The sequence below is a fragment of the Phragmites australis genome, chromosome 3, assembly GCF_958298935.1.
Source record: "Phragmites australis chromosome 3, lpPhrAust1.1, whole genome shotgun sequence".
Classification (NCBI taxonomy): Eukaryota; Viridiplantae; Streptophyta; class Magnoliopsida; order Poales; family Poaceae; genus Phragmites; species Phragmites australis.
This window is the reverse complement of record NC_084923.1, coordinates 48,261,140-48,283,175: the sequence shown is the minus strand read 5'-3', so window position 1 is coordinate 48,283,175 and position 22,036 is coordinate 48,261,140. Positions and strand designations below refer to the sequence as shown.

The following is a 22,036-nucleotide window of genomic DNA, read 5'->3' as shown; positions in this document are numbered from 1 at the left end:
CATCTTGATAGTCATCAGCTTTCAAATTGTTAGCCCATAGACCTGCAAGATCATTAGGACAGAAGATAGCACATTAAATGATGTGATAAAACCTTCTATACACAAATATACCGATGACAGTTAGAATAAGAAGAGAAGAAAGGTAACCAAGGAAGAAAAATAAAATGATGCATTTAAAGTAAATGTCAAAGCAATTCGTATTTGTCTACATCTCTTTCTATTATAAGACTGACTAATTACATAAAATTGATTATACTCTATAACAACAATGTCAACATATATGATATCGTCCACATTTATCCTTCCATTAAGAGTTAACAATAATGCTAATGGCCTATTTTCCATTTCATTTTAGAAAGGTAAAACTGAATGGTTGCTGTGAGTATTACAAGCTAAGAGCAAAATGAGGCGTTTAAAGCATTCATGCACTCACAAAATAACAATCAGTAGTATATCTGAGTTACAAAAGTGACCATTCACAGTTTCATAGGCTATCTGCACACCCCGCAGCTGGCAACCAGAAGTCATTTCCCTACAAGCATAAACTGAAACAACAACGATTCTATGTAACCCTAACTGCCAAACTATCGTGCTGTGGCATTGTGCGGCAATATCTACGCAACAATCCTTAAATTATACGGTGATCCGAAGCCAGGCATCCTACACATCACACGTCAACCCAAGATTCTAAAACAACCAAGCGGTTTTGCGCGCAACAAGATCCAATCCACGTCGAACCAGAGCGAATTAGTTTCATCAAACGGTATTTCCGAAATGGTACCATGGGAGATGCTCGTGTAGCTAGTGGATCGACAGTAGCCGCAGGCTATGCGGCGCTGGCCATAATCGATCACCACCGACTCGCCCCCGCTCTCGTGCCCACCGCTGATGCTGGCACCATTGGCCATCGCGTCGTTAGGGCGTTTCGTTGGCGCGCCGAAGTTAGGACGGGTTTGGGTTTAGATGGCTCGACGATGTGGTCGGGCGAATCAGCTAGCTCCACACCCTCACCCACGTCGACCCTGCGACCGGTACCGACTCCAATGCCTCCCTAGCGGTGGCAGTTGCAGTGGCAGTATTGGACGCCCTTCTCGTCTCCTCGGTCGCCATCCTCGTCTTCGCGGTGGTGGCGCGACACATATGACGCGGGGCACACGATAACGGGCGTCGGCCTCCCCACTTCTCCACCTTCCTCAGCGGAGCAACCTATCGTTGGTGCGCATTGCAAGGGAGGATGTGGGTGGTGAGGGGGCGCGGAGGAGGAAGGAGAGGGGGGCTGACATCGCGGTTAGGGTGAACAGGCGGGCGGGATGGGGAGCGAGGTGAGGGGGACGCGGAGGAGGAAGGAGTAAAAATCAAAGAGCGTTGCGAGAAGGGAGGCGGTGATCGAGGAGCTACAGGGATCGAGGGAGGCGAGAGGGGAGCAGCGTAGGCGAGGGAGGGAGGGAGGCGAGTAGGGATGGCTGTGGGATCGAACGGACAAACGTAAATGAGACGGGCGATCGACCGATCGGGGGGCAAAGCATGGAGGAAAATCGGGGCGCAGGGATCTTTTTTGCAGGATAGAGAAATATTCTAGTGAAAGAACACGTCTTAATGTTTTTTTAAGTAGGAGATAATATAAGTTGGTCAGTCTCATCTCTTCTTCCTTTAATAAAAATAACTAAAATTTAAATAATTACTAACTTTTGTAGTTGTTATTTGGTTAAGTCTTTTTGGTTCATTACCAATTACAACTATGAATGTCAGATCTATTTTATTAATAAAAATAAATAAAAAAATTAGAGAGAAATTAGTAGATAATGTATTCTTTTTAAATCTTATATAAAATCAAACTATAGTATCACTTCCGGTATATTCACTCGACAATACTTCCATAACCTATTCACTCTACAATACTTTCATAACATATTCATGTCTTTGTATCTTAAATTTATGTTTGATATTACTTATCTAATATTTATATTTTTATTAAAAAAAACTCTAGTTCACTTATGACTCGTTGCGATTAGGTTTGCGGGGTACCGATGGCCGTAAGGCCCAAAAAATACTTGTGTTTTGCACTTTTGATCCTGGATTAAAATTATTTACAGACGTGGATGACCTGGGGACTCGAGTAGTAAATCCACGTTGTTAGACTTTTGATTCTCTATAGACAGTGCCTCTCGACGCGTGTAAAGTTCTTATGAGATGCACCGGTACTCGGTAAACCAGAGAACTTATTTAAAAAAGGCGTCGTGGTACTATAATATATTTGTGAGATCGCTAACTATTTCTGACTTTCGTAAAACATCCCAATTTCGGACGTTTGTAAAGCGCATTTTTCTCAATAAGAAAATTTGTAGGGCAAGTAGGCAACTTTTTTAAGACTCAACTATTTTAAGTAGGCAATAATTTTCAACAACAGCTCACCGTCAGCCATTTACTAAATAACATTCGGGAATTATCCAAATAGATTAGAAAATCCTTGAATATTTAAGAAAATTTCTAAAGAAGGACAATAACCACCGGCCATTCATGAAAAAGACTCGAAAGAATTTGGAGATCTTGTAGTGATACATTCCAAATAGGACCTGCATATAATTAATACATTTAATTATAAAATCTAACCGTGTAACTGTGTGAGCTTATTTGATAGTGTCTGCAAGAACAACATTTGTTCGACAGTTTTTTGAGCAATTTCTCGTGTTTGACTAGGAACGAACTAAAGGTGCACTTCGTACTATAATAGAATTCATTTTTTCATCATATAACTTTAAGTTAGAAATAATTTTAAAAATAAGTTTATCACATAAGAAAAATATTAGTGAATTTTTCTAAATTTTTAGAAATTTATTTGAGACACTAATAATTATTATAAGTTATAAAAATAATAATTTTTTAAGAATTTTAGATTAAATTCTACACAAATTTTTGAGTAAATCTAATTAAAATAGGCTACACATGTATTATAATCACATACAATTTTTTTTAGAATTTTTGAAGTAGCAAAAGATATTATTTTGAATATAGAAGATAAGAGAGAAATTGGAGCCACATATTATTTATGTTAAGTACCCTGCATATGGTTACTGTTCACATATTTACTTGAGGGGTTGTAAGGGTACATCCAAATGCTGCCACAATGACGGCTATTTACCGTCTTCTTACGAGACGGTAAAGATTTAAGACGCGGTATATTTTTATTTCTATAAATCTTTTATATATTTATTTAATTATTTATGTTTAAAAATGTAAAATTATAAAAACTCGACTGCACGGCGACCCAGGCGGCCTCTGCGGGGCAGCCGGGGCAGCAGCGTCAGCCGTCCGATGATTCGATCACACATCCACGTCCGTCACCCACCCCCGCCGCGTGCCTCTATCCCCGTGCCGTGTCCTCCGCCTCCCTGTCCCTTCCCGAAACTTTTCCGTCTCCATCCGGCTCGAGCTCTCTCCCTCCCCGAGTCCCCCCCATCCAAAACCAAAACCCTCACAAAACCCGCACCCGCACCCCCACCTCCGTATCCATCTCCTCCATTCCCCCACCCACCCCCCATGTCGCAGTAGCTTCCGCCGCCGCCGCCGCCGCCGCCGCGTCGTCCAGCGATGGCCCTCTCCGCCGCGCTCCGTCTCCCGCTCCCGCGCCTCCTCCTCCTCGGGCCCTCCGCTTCCATCCTCGGCGCCACCTCCCGCCGCCGCGCTGCCGCTGCCCCCGCGGCCGCTCTCCACTTCCTCTCCGCCTCGTCCCTCAGGTACTCGTCCTCCTCGAGGTCCGTGCGGCCTCTCCGCGCGCGCCGCCGCGACCGCGACGACGATGGGCGCGCGGCGTCGGCCGGCGGGACCGGGGGCGGGGAGGGGGACGGAGGGGGAGTGGCGGTCAAGGAGCGGGTGGTGCCCGTGGAGCTGCACAAGGAGGCTACGGAGGCGTACATGGCGTACGCCATGTCCGTGCTGCTCGGCCGCGCGCTCCCCGACGTCCGCGACGGTCTCAAGCCAGTGCACCGCAGGATACTGTGAGCTATCGTCTTCTCCTCTCCCCGTTTGCCCAAATTGTTCAGAAGCTAGTTCGCTGTGTTCCTATTTCTTTTGAAGCTTGGTCGAAGCTGATATGGGTTTAGAAAGTCGCCCTCGTTTTAACAATTTTGTGTTAACATCACGTTTACATGCACGTTCTTATAGTTTGGTTTGGGCTAAGTTTTCTGAACAGTTGCGTTTTGCTTTTGCCACATGTTAGAGGATGTCAAAGCTAAGTAGGAATTGCATGTGGCAGATAAGTTGTTGAGTTGTACATCCTGCTTAAATGCTGTTGTGTACTTGTGTTTGCTTGAAGAATGCAAAACTCAACAACAAACTTGGGGTGGAATAGGACGCCAAATAGTGTCCACAAATTGTTGAACAAAATACATTAAAGTTACAGCTCATGCTATAGCTGTGAAGTGCATCTAGATATGTCTGTGTTTAATTCACAATGATTTCTTGTTGGATTGCTATGAAAGATCTTAATTGTTGTAAGAGATGGATTTTGTATTCACCTCATTCTAAGAGATGCCTTTCTGGCCAGTGTGGTGATATTAGTTTGTCTAGGCCTTTTTTGGAATGTGATCACCTCATTGTAAGAGATGCCTTTCTGGCCAGTGTGGTGATATTAGCTTGTCTAGGCCTTTTTTGGAATGTGGGAATTCCACGGGATCGAATGTTTCCTGTTAAAATCTTACAAAGTTACTGTTGTCCAAAACATATAATTGTTATGGCTTTATCAGTTTGGCAAATAACTACTTTGTATGATGTATGTCTGGAAAGCCTTACTTACGCCGCCCTTCTCAACGCAACATATAGTAGCTGTTATGCCCTGAATTTTTTTCTGGATCTAACCCTCATTTGAAACAGTTTCATGTTTATTTAACATCTGAATCTCTTCCTCCGATTAGTATCTCAAGAGCTTATTGTCATGAAACTTCCTACTGTGAAGAAATTTTGGAGGCACATGCACCTCAACTATTCATAAGACTGACCAGTGCCTTACTACTCCTACATTTTACTGATTAGTTTCCTTCTAGTCCTTTATTGACCCTGCTCTGCCCCATTTGGGTGATATTTTGAAATCTGTCTGCAGCTATGCCATGCATGAGATGGGTCTTGCGTCTCGTAGGCCATTCAGAAAATGTGCCAGAGTTGTTGGTGAGGTATGCAAGCAGGAACTTGTATTCATTGCTAATTGTGGGAGATTCAAATCTTATAATGTGTTTTTTCGCTGCATTATACTGTTAGTTATGAAAAATATGCTTATCTCTACACCTTCACTGAGCATTAGTTAGAAATTCGCTGATGTGTGAACAAGGATTGGTCTGTGCGCACGCTCATCCGGGGTGGATGTAGTTATCGACTCAAATGGAAAAAGAGGCACATTATTTAAGTTTATCGACCTCTTAATATGAATTGTCGATTTTGTGATTCTTGATGTTCATATGCATGTTATCTTGAGCTGGCAAAGTGGCAATCCTCCATGAAGAAGATAGTTGTGATATAAAGGGATGCTATTTCCAGATTCCAATATCTTAGCTAATGAAAAGCTGTGAACTTAGTAGTTTGCCTTAATTCCCAAAAAAGGCCCGAAAATTTCAGAATTAGATCTCGTGAGTTGGGTAAACTGTTGGTGTGCATGCTGCCTCAGTAGAGTTGGCTTAAATGGACTTTGATTCTTTGATGTCTCAGTTATAGCCAAGATTTGGTTGGATGATGGCTGGCCACCTGCCTAGTCCAGTGATATTTAGTGATGACAGTGATGCAGTTACATGCTACAATTTGAAAGCCTTCACCTAGTGATATTAGATGGTGTTTGCAGAAGGAAGTAGTGATGTTGTTAACTCGTGATGTGATGGAACTTGCATCTGTATCTTAATTTCGGCTTTATGGAATTCCTCTGCATTTTTGCATGGATCAACTATGACGGGGGCCCAGTTGACATGATTTTATTTGGCACATGCAGGATATAAATCAAATTAGCACCAAAAATGACATTGTGGTCAGATAATGTTAGGGCAGCATTGCCTTTTTTGCTCCCAATAAATTAAAGCATAGTACAACTTTTGGTTAGCTTTCAATACTCTGGAGATGTATACGTGTATCTGTCTGTACCTTGTTGAATAACACTGTGGCTTTGCATGATACCCTTCTACCTGTTTGGTATATCGTTGTTGATTTTTCCTAATTCTTGCAGGTACTAGGTAAGTTTCATCCACATGGAGATTCGGCCGTATATGAAAGCTTGGTGAGAATGGCTCAGGTAAAATACTGTGGAAATTATTCTGTTAATAAGTCAGTACATCCTTCTCTGGTTACATGTGCGGCAGCTAGTAAGGTCTAAACTGAATAAAAAATAGTATACTGCAGTCATCTCGTTCCATCAAGGTTCTTCGGATGCTTATGCTCACCCTATGAGTTGATATGAAAAAGAACAGTAACATTTTACTTCATGTTAGATAGATACTTACCTGTCGCAAATTCTACTAAAATATAACCATTGTATTTTTGTTAATCACTATTGTTGGGGCAGACCATGGTTTACTATTTTATATCCTAACTTTCCATAACGTTTGTTGGAGCTCAGCTCCATTCCAGATTATTGTAGTGAGTTCCTACTTGGGTTTTCACACTTTCACCCCACAGCCAATTCAAGTTATATCACATATGTCTGATTTGGAGACCTTTTTTTTTTTGGTAAGCTGCAAAGTTCTTTTTTCTGTTATGCTATCTTGCAGGATTTTTCAATGAGGTACCCACTTGTTCAAGGACATGGAAACTTTGGCTCAATAGATGCGGATCCTCCTGCTGCAATGCGATATACAGAGTGCCGCTTGGATGTAGGTTTGGTTCATTAATTCATTTGAATTTTGTTAACTGCAATGACTTCCGAAATAATTTTGTTACAACTTAATTAGGTAACTGCTAAGTTTGTTTATTTTATTCTTCATTCATCCTTACAGAATGTCTAGATACCCTAAGAACTACAATTTTTCTTTTCCGGACGGGAATAAGCACTACAAATTCTTCTTATTAAGCATTATAGCTAGTTAGACACCTCAAACAAATGTACCTTGCTATCTCAAAATCATTTCTATAGTGCCTATTACAAAAGCTTTACTGTTGAATGACATTCTTATTCTTTTGCAGTCATTAACAGAAGCCATGTTCTTGACTGATCTGGAGCTGAATACGGTACATCTTTTCACTCACTTCTTTGATGTCTTTCTCTCTGTGTGTGATTGTTGGGCACGGTTGTTCCCTTTTCCCATCCATTTCATGCTATTGTTTGTTATTTGACAGGTTGACTTCGTCCCAAACTTTGATAATTCACAGAAAGAACCGTCTCTGCTGCCAGCTCGTGTTCCATCTTTATTGTTGAATGGCTCTTCAGGGATCGCGGTACGAGTTCTTCTTTACTTTACACAAAAATTTCTAAGTTGGGTATTTCTTTATGCGAAAAATGCCCTGAAGTGATTCTCTCTAATGTTTTAATTGTTTCAGGTTGGAATGGCAACAAACATTCCTCCTCATAATCTGGGGGAACTTGTTGACGCACTCTCTGTTATAATTGAAAACCCTGAAGCTACAGTAAGCAATGCATTATTTGCTCCATTTTTGTTCTTTATTTTTAATAGCATCAGCCTTTGTTTGCATGAGTGTCTAAATGTCTAAGCACTCAGCTGATATACGACTTTCACTGATAGAATTATGAATGAATGAATCCTTATATGAACAGAGGAACAAGAGCAAACTATTGCTTAGCATGATTAGAATATATCATTTGCAATTTCTTGCCTCGCAGTCTTATATTGTTAACTGTTAAGCAGTATTAGCAGAACAATCTCTGGGTGTAGTTCGTTCGTTCTAGATGACTGTCAAGTATCTTTATGATTAGGCCATATGGCATATGGTTAGCACTTACAATCGAGCTGTTCTGGTTGTATTAGTTTTACAGAGATAAATTAAGCATTGCCACTATAAATTCTTTTCTTCTCTTCCGCATCTGTGGATATCTCATAGTTTTGATTGCATTTTTTGTGTTCTGTTTCTTTCATATGCAAGCTCCAAGAACTACTAGAATGCATGCCTGGTCCTGACTTCCCTACCGGAGGGTTAATCCTAGGAAATCAAGGGTACTTAATTCTTTTTTCTTGGGTCTTATTTATTATTCTCTTCTACTTCTGCACTAACTCTTTGTTTGGCATTCCCCTTCCTAAATAGTATTTTGGAAGCATATAAATCTGGACGTGGCCGAGTCGTTGTGAGAGGCAAGACTGACATAGAAACAATTGATGAGAAAAGCAAGCGCACTGCTATTATAATTAAAGAGGTCCCGATCGCACGTTCTTATTCTTGGAGCAACGTCTCCGACATCTCTACTTTAGCTTCTTCTTTCGACAGATTTTTATGCCTGCCTAGTCAAAGGTGAGCATGCATTTTTCTAATTTATATACTGGTGTGCAGATTCCATACCAAACAAACAAAGCCACTCTTGTGGAAAGGATAGCTGAGCTTGTTGAAGACAAGGTAATTTCATTTGGGACAGAATTAATTGTCTGGTTGGTCTTAACTTAAGCTTATTATAGTGATAAGTTTAAGATCTAGCTAGGCCAAGCAGGGAATCCTATTATTGCTGGTACCATGATGGCAGCATCAACAATTCCTACTTTTGCATGTTTCTTACGTGCAGGTATTAGAAGGCATAAGTGACATTCGGGATGAAAGTGATCGCTCTGGAATGCGTGTAGTAATTGAGGTTTGTGCTGCCATCTTTCATTTTATCCTCTATGTTTTGAGCTCATGTCTTTAGAGTACAAGGCTGAACTATCTTGAGTTCAAGGATATTAATGCTTTGTTATTGACGCGGAATCCACTTTTTTCTCTTGTACACTGCTCCAGCTGAAAAGAAGTGCAGATCCTGCCATTGTCCTGAACAACCTGTACCGTCATACAGCTCTGCAGTCTAGTTTTAGCTGCAACATGGTCGCGTAAGTACGCTGCAGCCATTTATATAATTCAGTAACTTAATTACATGTGGTCCTGTGTTCTATCGCAAATTTGGAAACAACTTATTCATATGTTGCTTGCAATTTGTTATTTTCATTTTCTTGGTGGTGTTCTTTTCATCACCAAAACGCCATTGTGGTGAACTTAAATACTGTAGTTCTCCTCGAATCATTGTATAAATCCATTCTCCATTTTCTTTCGTTGCTTTTTGAGTTTGGAAGTAGAGTTACCATCCTTATGTTGAATGCTTGTAATATTAGGTAAAGAGGGACCAGCTATAGCTTGTAAATTTAATACCATTCCAAATGATGCTTTCTGAACAAAATAAAATCTTGAAGTTCTGTAGATGGGGAAGCTAGAAAATGTTTTAATGCTTTCAATTTGTCATATCTAGCACTAACAGTACCACAACCCTTATGAATCAAATAACGCTACTTCAAATCTTAGAACTGCAATTACTAAGATGTAAAAATTTGAATGTAGAATTGGGTGCGGAAGCTGTTGTAGCCATTTTGGCATCAAGAACCGTCTGCCCCATGAATTAAGAACTTAGAACCATGGGTTCTTTTAATACACTTGCAATTACTGAATGTAGAATTGAACATAAAATACATCTCCAGAAAAAATATATATATGATTGATATGCAAACAATAACAACTTATTTCTCACAAAAATTGTTTGCTCAAAGAGCAAAAGAAATCGTAGCAATCACGTGGAGATTTCACCTGATCCAATTATATTTGTCAAAGATGACAGTAAAACCGCTGCAAGATAATTACCACTACAAGCTATAGAAAACACATGCTTTTGAACTTCTTAGTATCTGTCATTGAAAGGACTCGGAAACATGAGCCTTGCTATTTACGTAAGCAGAACAGCAGTCATTAATGGTCTCATATCAAGCATGTATGCATCCCTACATGCTGACAATCTGATGTCCCTTGTAAATTATCTTAGATATTGGTCTGCATCTTTGATGTCTTCATAATCTTTTTATTGAAGTGGTTATACTAACTTCTATATTGCCACCATTGCATCTTAGGGCAGAAATAACGTTGTGATTCAGTTCTTATGTTTGTTTTATTTTTCTTGACTTGTTCAGGATACTTGATGGGCAGCCAAAATTGATGGGACTGAAGGAAATTCTTCAGGTGCTGTTAACGTGAAATATTTCTTCATTTAAAAAAAAATATTGCACAAAAGTATATATGTTGATTCCTTTACATGTTATTAGAAGTGCTAATGTGTTTATCTAACATGAGGCTTGTTTTTAAACTAATTGAATGATATAAAATTTAAAATTCTTCAAACTAATCTAGTGTCGGTCAATATCACAAACATGATTTCCAAGACTTCGTTTTTGATAGAAAAATCCAGATGCAGCAACTTAGCATCGATCCATTGACTTAGCATCGATCAATAGGTGGTTTATGCCACTTGGTTTGAATGTAGTTGTGGAGGGCATAGTCTAAGATTAGCCCTTCTTCAATGTTATTAGATACCGGGCATTCAAGTGGAGTATTCAGGGGATGTGTGTTTATCACCAGTATTTCAAATAGTAAGGGCCATAAGAACTAATGGAATCAAGCTGTGCGCAAGCGCAATACATGAGCCTACATCGATTAGTAGTTTCATGTTTCAAACAAGAGTGCACTTCTGGTAGTTTATTGAGATTGTCACCTGCACACTCAAACATCATAGCCCTTTCCTCTTATATGTGCATTAAACATTTTATTATCCTTATTTACATTTCCTGTATACAACTGTCTGTGATTACTAGTATAAACGATATTGCCTCTTTATGAACTTCAGGACTAATTGCCCATTTAAACTTGATACTGTTTCAGGCTTTCCTTGACTTCCGATGTTCTGTTATTGAAAGGCGTGCAAGATTTAAGCTTTCACAAGCTCTAGAAAGAAAACACATTGTGGAGGTAAAATGATTTAAGAGGTTAGCTTCGGATATTGAAAGGTCAATGGTTAATTTACTTCTTCTTGCAGGGCATTGTTGTTGGTCTTGACAATTTAGATGCTGTGATTCAAATAATAAGGGAAACATCAAATCATGCTGCGGCAACAGAAGCTTTAGTCAAGGGTGAGATCTTTCAGTTCTATTTTGACAAGTTTTTCTGACCTAGTTACGATGCTGATTTCTCCATGGAGTGAATGTAGAAGTTGTCCATTGTTGTAATGTGCGCCACCTTAATCTTTTATGTTTCTTACCCTAGTTCTACACTTCTGCTACAGCTCAGCGTAAATCATTTGCTTGAGTATGTGAGTGACTTGGTGCTATGTTACTTGTTATCTTGAACTTGCCGCTCAAATGAAGCCACACAGCTTAAAGAATCTTGAATCCTCGATATTCCATGATACAAATTGTGAAGCTATAATTTCCTACCGCTAGTTCACTATGCACAATATAAAGCTGTGCAGTTGCAATGAATTGTATCTAACAACTGGCCCACTTGCCACCTTTTGTATCTATTTCTCCTTTTCCAGTCCCACCTGTCAACCACTCTCTCCCTCCACAATCCTCCCTCTCTCCTTCATAATCCTCCCTCTTTCTATTCATCTTGTTTTGTGTGCTGAGCTCCACTGCATTTTTCGTTGTATCTTAAGCTTGATAACAGATGGATTATAAGATATTACAACAAACTAGGTTCATATATCTTACCTTAAATTACACGTGCAGAATTTGATCTATCGGAGAAGCAAGCTGAAGCTCTGTTGGACATCACACTTAGGAAACTTACTTCCCTTGAGGTTTCTGAGCTTGGATTTTGTTATCTTAACAATTACTCGATCAAACATGTTTCCTATTTCTCCTACCTATAGGAGCTGAACGGACCTCTGCTTTTTGCAGCGGAAAAAGTATGTTGATGAAGCTAAAACTTTGTCAGAGGAGATTTCTAAGTTAAATGAGCTTCTGTCAAGCAAGAAGCTTATCTTTCAGGTTCAACACTTCTGTCTCTTTACAAAGATTTCAGCTCATTCTGTATGCAGGTTTATCTTCTGTATGTTCACAATTCATGTGGTACCTATTTATGCTACTGTTTATATACCATGTTATCCTCTTAACTGTATGAACTCCTTAAGAATTAGAGAATTGGAAATGATTAACATGGGTCTATAGTTTCTGTGCAATGTCGGTAAAGAATTGCTATAACATGACAGACCATGATACATGGTCATAAAATTGGCTGTTTTCCCATTATCTCAAACAGTTGCCCATGGCCCCCAAGGCCTCCCAATCCCTGGATAAAGGGGCTAACCATGTTCGTCCTGGCAAAATTTGTTGAAACTTTAACCTTCTTCCATGGGCGTTCATTGCTCTAAGGTTTGGGAACTATTTGACTTAGATCCCATCGTTCATCATTTTTTCCTGATAGTGTGATCAATGTTATGGATACTATTATGTGCAATCCATGTTATGGTTCTTCTTCGCTTGATATCATTGCAGTGGTTTTATATAGAAAATAATTGGTAAGGAACCTACATGTTTGCTGCTATCTAGGATGTACAGTTTACTTTTTAACGATTGAGTATAGTTGGAGCGCATTCAACGCACTTTACGGCCGACAATATCTTCACTGCTTTTCTTATTATGTGCTTTAACTCTTACACTCGTTTGATAAAAAAAAATGTTCTCTAGCCCTTTTGTGTATATGTATTGTTAGCGAACTTTTCTTCACCCTGACTTGCTATCCGTGTTCATTGTTTTATTGCACTGCCAGTTATTAACTCATCCTTCTGATATTTTAGCTTATACAAGAAGAAGCAGCTGAATTGAAAAACAAATTTGCTACACCGCGGCGTTCTTTCATAGAAGATTCAATAAGCAGTGAAGTTGATGATATTGATATTATTCCGAACGAGGAAGTGCTTTTGGTGAGTAACATTTTTCTATTCTTACATTCTTATTATCCAAGTTAGTTTTATGCTTACTCCATTTTCTTTTTGTTTTTGTGCCTCTCTTCACATGACACAACATTTTTAACCTGAAGATCCTTAGTGAGAAAGGCTATGTTAAGCGGATGAACCCCAACACATTCAATTTACAACATCGAGGAACAATCGGAAAATCTGTGGGAAAGATGCGAATGAATGACAGCATGTCTGATTTCATTGTCTGCCAGACGCATGATCATGTTCTTTACTTCAGGTATGTGAATCAGGAGACATTCTTAATGAGTAAATCTTTTAACATTTTAGGGAGCTCTTTGCTGTTAAGGATTCTTTGATTAGATCCATTTTATTGAGATAAGTTCACCCTACATAAGCTACATCAATTTGTCAATTAGAAAGCATCTTGAACCTATAAGTTATGCTCCTGGAATATATTTGTTACATTTGAAGCAGTTCACTTGGATTTCCTGTACTTGTAGTGAAGTTATATTCATAGTTTTGTTCTCTCATGTAACTATAATGGTGTTTGCTTTCAGTGACAAGGGAATAGTATACTCAGCACGTGCTTATAAGATACCGGAATGCACGAGAATCGCTGCTGGGACTCCGTTGGTACAGGTACAGTTATAAATTTTAATTTGGACTAAATAAACTTAGCAGGTGATGTGCTGACTTTTGCTAGTTTGTTCCTGTTTAGCTGCTATCTTTGTCCGATGGCGAGCGGATAACCTCCATCATTCCTGTGAGTGAATTTGGTGAAGACCAATATCTAGTGATGCTCACCATTAATGGCTATATCAAGAAAGTTCCTCTTAATGCTTTTTCAACAATCAGGTCTACTGGGATCATATCAATACAGCTGGTATACTGTCTCATGTGTTGGCGCCTCTTCCACATAACATAATTTTGGGTTAATGTTAAAATGCGATATATCTTTATCCCTCTACTGTTCTAAAATTTTAGGTTCCTGGTGATGAGCTCAAGTGGGTCCGTCATTGTGGGAATGATGACTTGGTTGCTTTTGCTTCACAAATGGGGATGGTTATAGTCAACTCATGCAACAAGGTAGGCTACAAACACGTATATTGGTGTACATTGTATTGGTGGCTTTGTGTGCTCGATCCAATGGGAACTCCTGCAAGTGATCCAGTTTCCTGACTTGTTTTACCGTTTTTAGTATGGTACGAAATTATGTTTGTTAAAAATCATCTTAGGGATTTTTATTCAGAGCCACATTTTTGGTTGGTAGATTGGTGGTGCTTGTAATAAGGACATATCTAGTTGAAAACAACTGTTTGGAAATATCTGATTGCAGAAATATTGTTGGTAGATTCCTGATACTCATCGTAACTCATAAGAGGAGAAGAGGACATATCTATTGCGTACCTTGTGATAATGCAATCGTGAAAACCATATTTGTTTGAGCACCAAATCAAATCAACATGAAAAATTCCCAAACATTTTATACCATTTCTTGTGTTATATAGCTCTAGCAGATATTTTATCAAAGTGTAGCTCTTGGGAATAAATGCTTGAGTAAATATCACAAAACTCCACTTCTTTCCGGTAAACTATCACAAAATTACACTTTTTGTTTCCATTTCGCAAATGATTTTGATAGGAAAATTGCATTTATGTTTGGAGGTTCAGTAAATTTTCTATTTATTCTCATTCCAATATGTTTGCCTGTTCACATGTGCGGATGTGCCTGCCATTTTTGGGTTACACTATTACAGACAATTCCTTATTCTATGTTTGCTCTGTTTCACCCAGCTTCGTGCCCTTGGAAGGAAAACAAGGGGTGTTGTTGCAATGAAGCTAAGAGAAGATGATAAGATGGCAGCCATGGATATAATTCCAGCAACAATGCACAAAATGCCTGAAAGATATAACAGCAGGTATTTCATCTACAGTTTGGGAAACTGTCTAGTAATTGGCAACACCAAATATGGGTTTGGAAAAAAATAGCTTTATAAAATGTGAAAAGGGTCGGATCATTTTTTAAATTGAATTTGATGATGATATATATACAGCTTAAGTATAAGCTCTGCATCATGCTCAGACAACTTATCATTCATACCCAACCTTCCCAAAACCAGCCTTTTGCCACCCTTGGAATTGGTTTACTGGCCATTTAACTTTAGGTTGGTCCCCAATTCAACATCAGCTAAACATTTTAAGAACCATCATGTTACCAGGCACATTGGTTTATCTGTCTTCTCAGTTTGGATAGTTCCTGTATTCTAGTACTTACCACTTTTATCTTTAAACTATAAATGATTGCTCCAGGGTCAGAGATTTGAGTCCTCCATGGCTGCTTTTCATAGCTGAAAATGGTTTGGGGAAACGTGTGTCCTTAAATGCATTCCGACAAGGGAATTTCAATAGAGTAGGCTTGCAAGGCTACAAGGTATAGTAGAGTTCTGTCTCAATTCTGTTCTGCCAGACATTTACATATTCTGCAGAAGTATTCAAATATCAGTTCTTTTGGTTTAGAATGCTTAAATTTGGGTCTTAATATGGTGATGCACACCTACCAAATCTGTGCCGGACATTTGAATTCTTAAGAACCATAGTATGCATCGAAACTACAAAGAAACTTCAGGTGTGTTTCACATCATGCTATTTGACCTGCTCAATTTGACAGTGTTCTGTTTTGGCTTGCAGCTTCCACCAGATTGTCGCTTAGCTGCTGTATTTTTTGCTGGTTTTTCACTCACTGGTACCTTTTCTGAACATTTTTTCTATTGTTTGTTTTTTTGCCTAATCACTCTGTTTCAAACTTTCAATATATAATTTCCTGTTGCCTGTGAATTCAATGGCAGATGAGGGTGAAAGTGACGAGCAGGTTGTCTTAGTTAGCCAGAGTGGTACTGCAAACAGAATCAAGGTTAAAGATATATCCATCCAGTCTCGTGCGGCAAGGTAAGTCAGGCTTTAGTGTGTCAAATACCCAACTTCCAATTGCATTCGTCTCAAAAACCTCAACAGTTTCATGTAGTAGAAAAGCAACGCTAGTCGGTTCCATTTATGCAATCTACCTTTATGTTTTCCTCTTTTCTGATGCCCAACTGTTTCACCTTGTTCTACCTTTGTGTGGCAGCAGGGGAGTTATTCTGATGAGGCTGGAACATGCCGGAAAGATCCAGTCAGCTTCACTGATATCGGCAGCAGCAGCAGAACAGGTCGTTGAAGATTAATCTTGCTCCCAAGATGCGAGTAGTTTCGTGTGAATTCAAGCCCTGGTGGTAAAATCGCATGCCAGTTGCACATTGGGTATGCATTTTTGACTGGCTTCCTGTGGCCAGTATGCCTCAGGAATCCTGCAAACTTCCACACGCCAAGGCATAGTTAGTAGATGATTTGGTGGATAGATCTCTAGCTACCATTAACCTGTCTAGACCCATAGCGCGATAAGACTTAAGACATGTATTGTACTTGCCTTGAGTGACTGATGCAAAATGGCACGCTGGGTTGCAAAAATTGTCCGTGCCTGCCATTCCTCTTGGGTTGTGCCTTTCGGCACCAAAAGCTGTGTTGGGTAATATTTTTCGATGAACTGCCCAATTTGCACGTATTCACCCGATTATTCATAATTGTATTTGCATAGTTTATACGTTGCAAAAAATGCACGACTCACGCGTTTAAAATTTCACGCACCTGGTGTTGGAAGAAACAAGAGTTTATAGATAAAAGTAGTCGTAGGCACTGATATACACAGCCAGCCAGACAATTAAACAAGAGAATTAGGGTGGGTACCATATCAAATATGTATTAATTGAAAATTACCATAATATGTAATGCTGACAAGTGGGCTCCAATGCCACATGCCAGTGACACTGATGAAGATTTCCCACTCCATGTGATCATTAAGGCACGGAGATACAGCCCTGCTAACAATGGGCACAAACAAATGCTTGTTCGGACCGTGTTATAACATACGCAGTATAATCGATCGATAACAGCAATGTGATACTGAATACTGGCACGCATTCCCCAGCTGATTAATTCAACGGAACTCTCTTTAGCTGTTTAGTTCAGAAACATCACAAGGCTTAAATCACAGAAACAATTCAACTGTGAAATCTTAACCAAAGCTCAATAACTATTGAGCTCAGGAAATACATCTTACATACTGGAATGACAAAACATCCCTAAATATACCCAACAACATCATCATCCAAAAGCTCTTAGCTGATCCAAATCTCGTGAAAATTTAGGACTGCAAGGTCATCAAACAGGAAAGATGAGTAAAGCAACCAACAATTTCTGTGAGTTATCATGGGATACATATCTTTACAAAATGGCATATGCAAACCAAAATTGTCTACAGTCACTATTATGACCTCACACCAAGGTTTACGTAACTACCCAAAAAACGCGATTATGCAGTAACCGCTCGAATTTTCAAAAAAAATCGGACAAAATTCATTTGAATAAATTTGAAATTTGGGGAAAAAATCGCGATTTTAGCCGCTTAGTTACCGTCGAATTGGACCGGTTACCGAGTGGTTTTCTCGAATTTTCCGCATTGTCGGTAACCGCTCAGTTTTCTCGATTTATCAAGCGGTTTTCTCGATTCAGTGAAGTTCAACAAAAAAAAAAACATAAAGATTATCTCAATCTTGTAAAATCAATAACTAATTCATCTGAACTTTAAATAAGTGAAACAAATTTTGTTGATTTACTTGTAACATGATCTATATGATAAAAGTATTTATACTCATAAAAAAGTTCAAAATTTTCTATGAGAAAATGTATTTGTTAAACAAGTTAAATGCATAGTTTACACTTTGCTAACCCAAAAATAATGAAACTAATTTTGTTAGTCTTCTTACACGATCCTATGTCTTTTAAAAATACATGAACTCATGAATTAGTTATTGTAACATGCAGGATTGTGTAAATATGTTGCGACTAGATTAATTCATAACTAACCCATCACACCTCAAAAATTAGTGAAACCACTTTTATTAGTTTATTTATACTATGGTTTACGTAGGAAAAATAATAGTAGACATGAAAAAGTTAATCACAGTGCTGTTTCTTAACATATTCACTTTATGCTTGTTAACTTTGTAAAAATCATAGAGAAATTAATAAAACTCTAAATAAAGTGAAATCAATTTTAAAGATCCTCTTAAGATACGTTCTACATAAGAAAAATATGTGTTTGCATGTTAAACTTTTCCTTAACATGAGTTAATAACTGAGCCGAACGCTTCAACTTTTTTTTATTTTTTTCAAACTTCCTCCCTATAGAATATGATGCAAACGATATTATTTTTGAAATTTTTTTCACAGAAGGTCTTAGAATTGTGTCTAGTTTTTTTTATTTATTTTTTTAATTTTTTTCGAATTTTTTGAATTCAAATTCGGTTACCGTTCGATTTCTAAAACCGAGCCGGATCGAGATGGCCAGTTATCGCAATTTTTTCTCGGTAACCGTCGGTTTTTGGAACCCTGCCTCACACTTGTCTTCAAGAAGAATGTAAGAAGTGAAAAACATGAGCTGGCACAGTAAGCATACCTTGCTGGCAATGTTGCTGGACAGCCAGTCCAGGCCTTCATACAATCCCTCACCAGTTGTAGCACAGGTGCTTTGAATGTACCTGTCAGCAAGATTAAGAAGTCATTTAAGTACACATCTATATATATTACCGATCCAAAGGGCAGAAATACAATGCTGATCTAGCAGCTACATCGCAACATAATAGCCTAGGAAAATTGCGATGACAGTGAATACCAGTGACGCTGACGAAGTGAGTGCAGTCCAAGCTTATCAGTAATCTCAGCAGCATTCATGGCATTTGGAAGATCTTGCTTGTTAGCAAACACAAGCAACACAGCTTCACGTAACTCATCCTGTAATCAGTGACATACCATTGTGATTTAGGGCTTAGGAGCACTCAAAATCACTTAACAGTGAGAAATTTCTGAACAGACAATAGACGGATACAGGGATCAACAGTTCAATCCTAAGCTAGTAAACAATAAGCCATTTCCACCTCAACTTCCCCAGTTTAATTGGTTTGGAGGATTAATTGATTGGATACCCAATCCGAATAACCTTTCAAAGTCACTGCTTCTATGACGATAGGCAACAGACTAATAAATCTGTTTTGGCACTAGGACTCGAACTAGGGTGTGGATGGAGGCAAGGTTAAACAGACTTCCCACCTTCCCTCAAAATCAAAGCAATGGTTTTATGAATCATCAAATAAATGGCTCATGTGTAGATTGGAATGATAGACATCACCAAGCACAATAATTTACCTCATTCAGCATTCTGTGGAGCTCGTCCCTCGCTTCAACAACACGGTCCCTATCGTTACTGTCCACAACAAAGATGAGACCCTGCGTGTTCTGGAAGTAATGCCTCCACAGAGGCCTGATCTGTTTTCAGGCAATGGAAGAAAAATAAGACACAGTTATGAAAGAAAGATGCCTGACATTTTTAGAAATAGAACAGAGGAAGGTAGACTGAATAAGGAAGGCGCTAAGCAATATAAAATCATGCATTGGAGGAAATCAGCAGCAGCGCATCGAAGAAACAATGCCATAAAACTAAAGTAGCTAGAAGGAGCATAATATGCTACACAAAAGTAGCAGGGCCTATGATCTTCATACCTTGTCCTGACCCCCAACATCCCAGACAGTGAAGCTGATGTTCTTGTACTCCACGGTTTCAACATTGAATCCTGTATTTGAAGGTAAGTCAATGCTGAGAAAAGTAGAGCACATAATTCGACAAGTAAAGGCATGTTTGAACTCTGCACTAGAGTTGCAAAATCTACTTTGCAACAAAAACCAGTTTGCTTTTGAGTGCGGGATCTTAAAAAGGGCATATGGTGTTTTAGCAGCGGTGTCAATTCTCCTATGCCATATGAATCAATAATTCATTTGGCAATATCTATTATTCATCACTTATGCATCAGTTCCCTTGTGCCATTATTACTTTTATTTATTACTATTACTTGTACCTTTATTATCATTGTTGTTTTCTCATCATCCTTTTAGTTGGATCTTGTGGGATTCATCTCTAGCCTACCCCAACTTGCTTGAGACAAAGGCTTTGTTGTTGTTGTATTATTCCTCACTATCAGTTTTTGGTTCTTTGCGATAACATAGCTGGCTATGTGCATGTTACGGTGGCTTTTACCGGTTCATTAGCTGCTGCAATATTGAGAGAGCATAATAACCAATGGCTTCTTGCTGAAATCTATGCATTTGCTAATATTGTCAAGAGGATACGCGTGAACAGGCCCATGAGCAAAAATGTATTACTCTAGGAGACCTGTCTATAGTCTCGAGATTCTTCTTGGCAAATATGGTTAGTGTTAGTATCGATATTCTATTATATATATATATATATATATATATATATATATATATATATATATATATATATATATATATATGTCAAAAATTGCCATTGAAACTAGCTAGCAATGGAATTACATTTCTGATCATCGTTTCAATGATTTGTCCTAGACGTTGACACCACAGACAACCGTAGACAAAATATGCAGAGAAGGTGTGATGCCCACGCAGGCTGGTGCTCACCGATGGTGGGGATGGTGGTCACGATCTCGCCGAGTTTGAGCTTGTAGAGGATGGTGGTCTTTCCGGCGGCGTCGAGCCCCACCATGAGGATCCTCATCTCCTTCTTGGCGAACAGCCGGCTGAACAGCTTCGTGAACGTGAGCCCCATCTCTTCCCTCTCGCCTGCAACACCAAACGCGATTCAAACGTTGATTCATTCATTGCCCGTCCCTCCCGCTCGCTCGCGCAGCTAGATCTACACGGACAGCACCGGATCCACATCGGGATCAAGCAACCGTGGAACCCAACGCCGCAGCCGCAGCGCGCGAATCCAACGGGCGCGCACGAGATCCGCAGGCAGATCTACCAAACAGCCAAACACGCTAGAACGCACGAAGACCCTGGATCTCCGAAACAGAGAAGCGCGATCCTTCCAAAACAGGGCGATGAATGAATCCACGGAGACACGGGGGTGGGAGGGAAGGGGCTGGCTCACCTGGTCCGCGGATCCGATTCGCGGTGAGCTCGCCGGGGACGGAGAAGGCAACGGCCAGAGACGGGGATGGAGAGTGTTTCTGGCGGTGATGCGCGTCTTGTCTATTTTATATACGGGCGAGGGGAGGGAGCCGAGCCAACCTTGTGCCGCGGGTCGCGTCAACCAAACGCGTCCCACCTCCACCGCATCTGTATATTCCATTGTAGGCAAGGGAGGAAATGAATTTTGGAAGCGCGATGCAAGTAATTACGGATGCAGATCGGTTCTGCGTGACCTCAAATTTTTAAAGTTAATTAGATGGAGATAAATCTTTAATTCAATTAAATAGGTTTCGGATGATTTAATGATTAAAAAATTATAAAACCTACCATTCTACGAGGGTTTAACCTCTTTTTCTTCCTCATTTTTCTATTTTTTTCTCTTTTCTTCTTCCTCTTCTATGACCAAATATTATAGGAGGGCTCTGCTCGAGGATAAGCGGCTCAAGCCCCTGTATCCAGGGTTGGTGACATAACGTGCTCGATAGCTCACAAGTGTATGTTTACATGCTTGCGGCAGATTACATTTAGTTTCAGCTTGAATTGTCAGCGGGGTTGTACACGGTAAATAAATGTGTCTTGTAGGGTTGTATTATCCAAAATTCTAAAAAATCTAGATAATTTTGCAAATGTTATTGTCGAACTTATGGAGGTATTAGAGATGATAGTTGACTTTATGATATCATAAGTTGTATAGTTGGTTTTCTTGTCCTCACACCACATGTGAAAATGACCTCCCAAGCATATGGAATAACGAAGCTGCGATTGCAGGGAGGCAACTGTATCAGACGCATGCACGACCGCCCCATGTGTTCGCTTCCAAACTGACAGACATATTAGGAGATCATCGACTACCAAAAGATGAAGTACCTTGACCACAAGATGCCCGCCGATGGCATCAAAGATTTCGACGTCTACCAAGTGCACCCAAAGACATTCAAAGTCTGCTCAATGTCCAACCCCGCTAATTACACAATGCTCAATGCCTTCCGTCTTCAACTGCCTCCTCACATCTAGGTTCGGCCGAATCAATCACTA

The 22,036-nt window shown here is 39.5% G+C and overlaps 2 protein-coding genes across 3 annotated transcripts; one reads left to right on the top strand and one right to left on the bottom strand.

The window, feature by feature from the left end:
• Positions 1–3,405: 3,405 nt before the first annotated feature.
• On the top strand, positions 3,406–16,486 carry LOC133913623 (probable DNA gyrase subunit A, chloroplastic/mitochondrial). 2 transcript variants are annotated; one of them, XM_062356822.1, is made up of 27 exons: positions 3,406–3,995; positions 5,096–5,165; positions 6,200–6,265; positions 6,741–6,842; positions 7,153–7,197; positions 7,306–7,404; positions 7,507–7,593; positions 8,068–8,138; positions 8,227–8,335; positions 8,470–8,532; positions 8,696–8,761; positions 8,905–8,993; positions 10,116–10,164; positions 10,861–10,947; positions 11,015–11,108; positions 11,706–11,776; positions 11,877–11,966; positions 12,776–12,901; positions 13,018–13,175; positions 13,456–13,537; positions 13,617–13,781; positions 13,883–13,984; positions 14,693–14,817; positions 15,209–15,329; positions 15,587–15,641; positions 15,745–15,844; positions 16,026–16,486. In XM_062356822.1, exons 1-27 carry the CDS (start codon positions 3,589–3,591, stop codon positions 16,117–16,119), a joined length of 2,793 nt encoding a protein of 930 aa, XP_062212806.1. In that variant the 5' UTR covers positions 3,406–3,588; the 3' UTR covers positions 16,120–16,486. The 2 variants fall into 2 exon arrangements, with proteins under 2 accessions (XP_062212806.1, XP_062212805.1); XM_062356821.1 differs by having other exon boundaries at positions 16,023–16,486.
• Positions 16,487–16,889: 403 nt separating this feature from the next.
• LOC133913624 (ADP-ribosylation factor-like) lies at positions 16,890–21,121 on the bottom strand. The gene is made up of 7 exons (XM_062356823.1): positions 20,961–21,121; positions 20,486–20,647; positions 19,550–19,620; positions 19,196–19,315; positions 18,666–18,784; positions 18,450–18,531; positions 16,890–17,141 (listed from the first exon to the last, which is right to left on the bottom strand). The coding sequence occupies exons 2-7, from the start codon at positions 20,631–20,633 to the stop codon at positions 17,136–17,138; spliced, it is 546 nt and encodes a 181-aa protein (XP_062212807.1). The 5' UTR covers positions 20,634–20,647; positions 20,961–21,121; the 3' UTR covers positions 16,890–17,135.
• Between the last annotated feature and the right edge of the window lie 915 nt (positions 21,122–22,036).

Coding starts and splice junctions, on each gene's coding strand:
- LOC133913623 (XM_062356821.1), top strand. CDS start 3,589: ATGGCCCTCTCCGCCGCGCTCCGTCTCCCGCTCCCGCGCCTCCTCCTC. Junction 7,198..7,305: donor CTGATCTGGAGCTGAATACG/GTACATCTTTTC, acceptor GTTATTTGACAG/GTTGACTTCGTCCCAAACTT. Junction 8,139..8,226: donor TTAATCCTAGGAAATCAAGG/GTACTTAATTCT, acceptor CTTCCTAAATAG/TATTTTGGAAGCATATAAAT.
- LOC133913624 (XM_062356823.1), bottom strand. CDS start 20,633: ATGGGGCTCACGTTCACGAAGCTGTTCAGCCGGCTGTTCGCCAAGAAG. Junction 19,621..20,485: donor GACCACCATCCCCACCATCG/GTGAGCACCAGC, acceptor CTTCAAATACAG/GATTCAATGTTGAAACCGTG. Junction 18,785..19,195: donor TCCACAGAATGCTGAATGAG/GTAAATTATTGT, acceptor CACTGATTACAG/GATGAGTTACGTGAAGCTGT.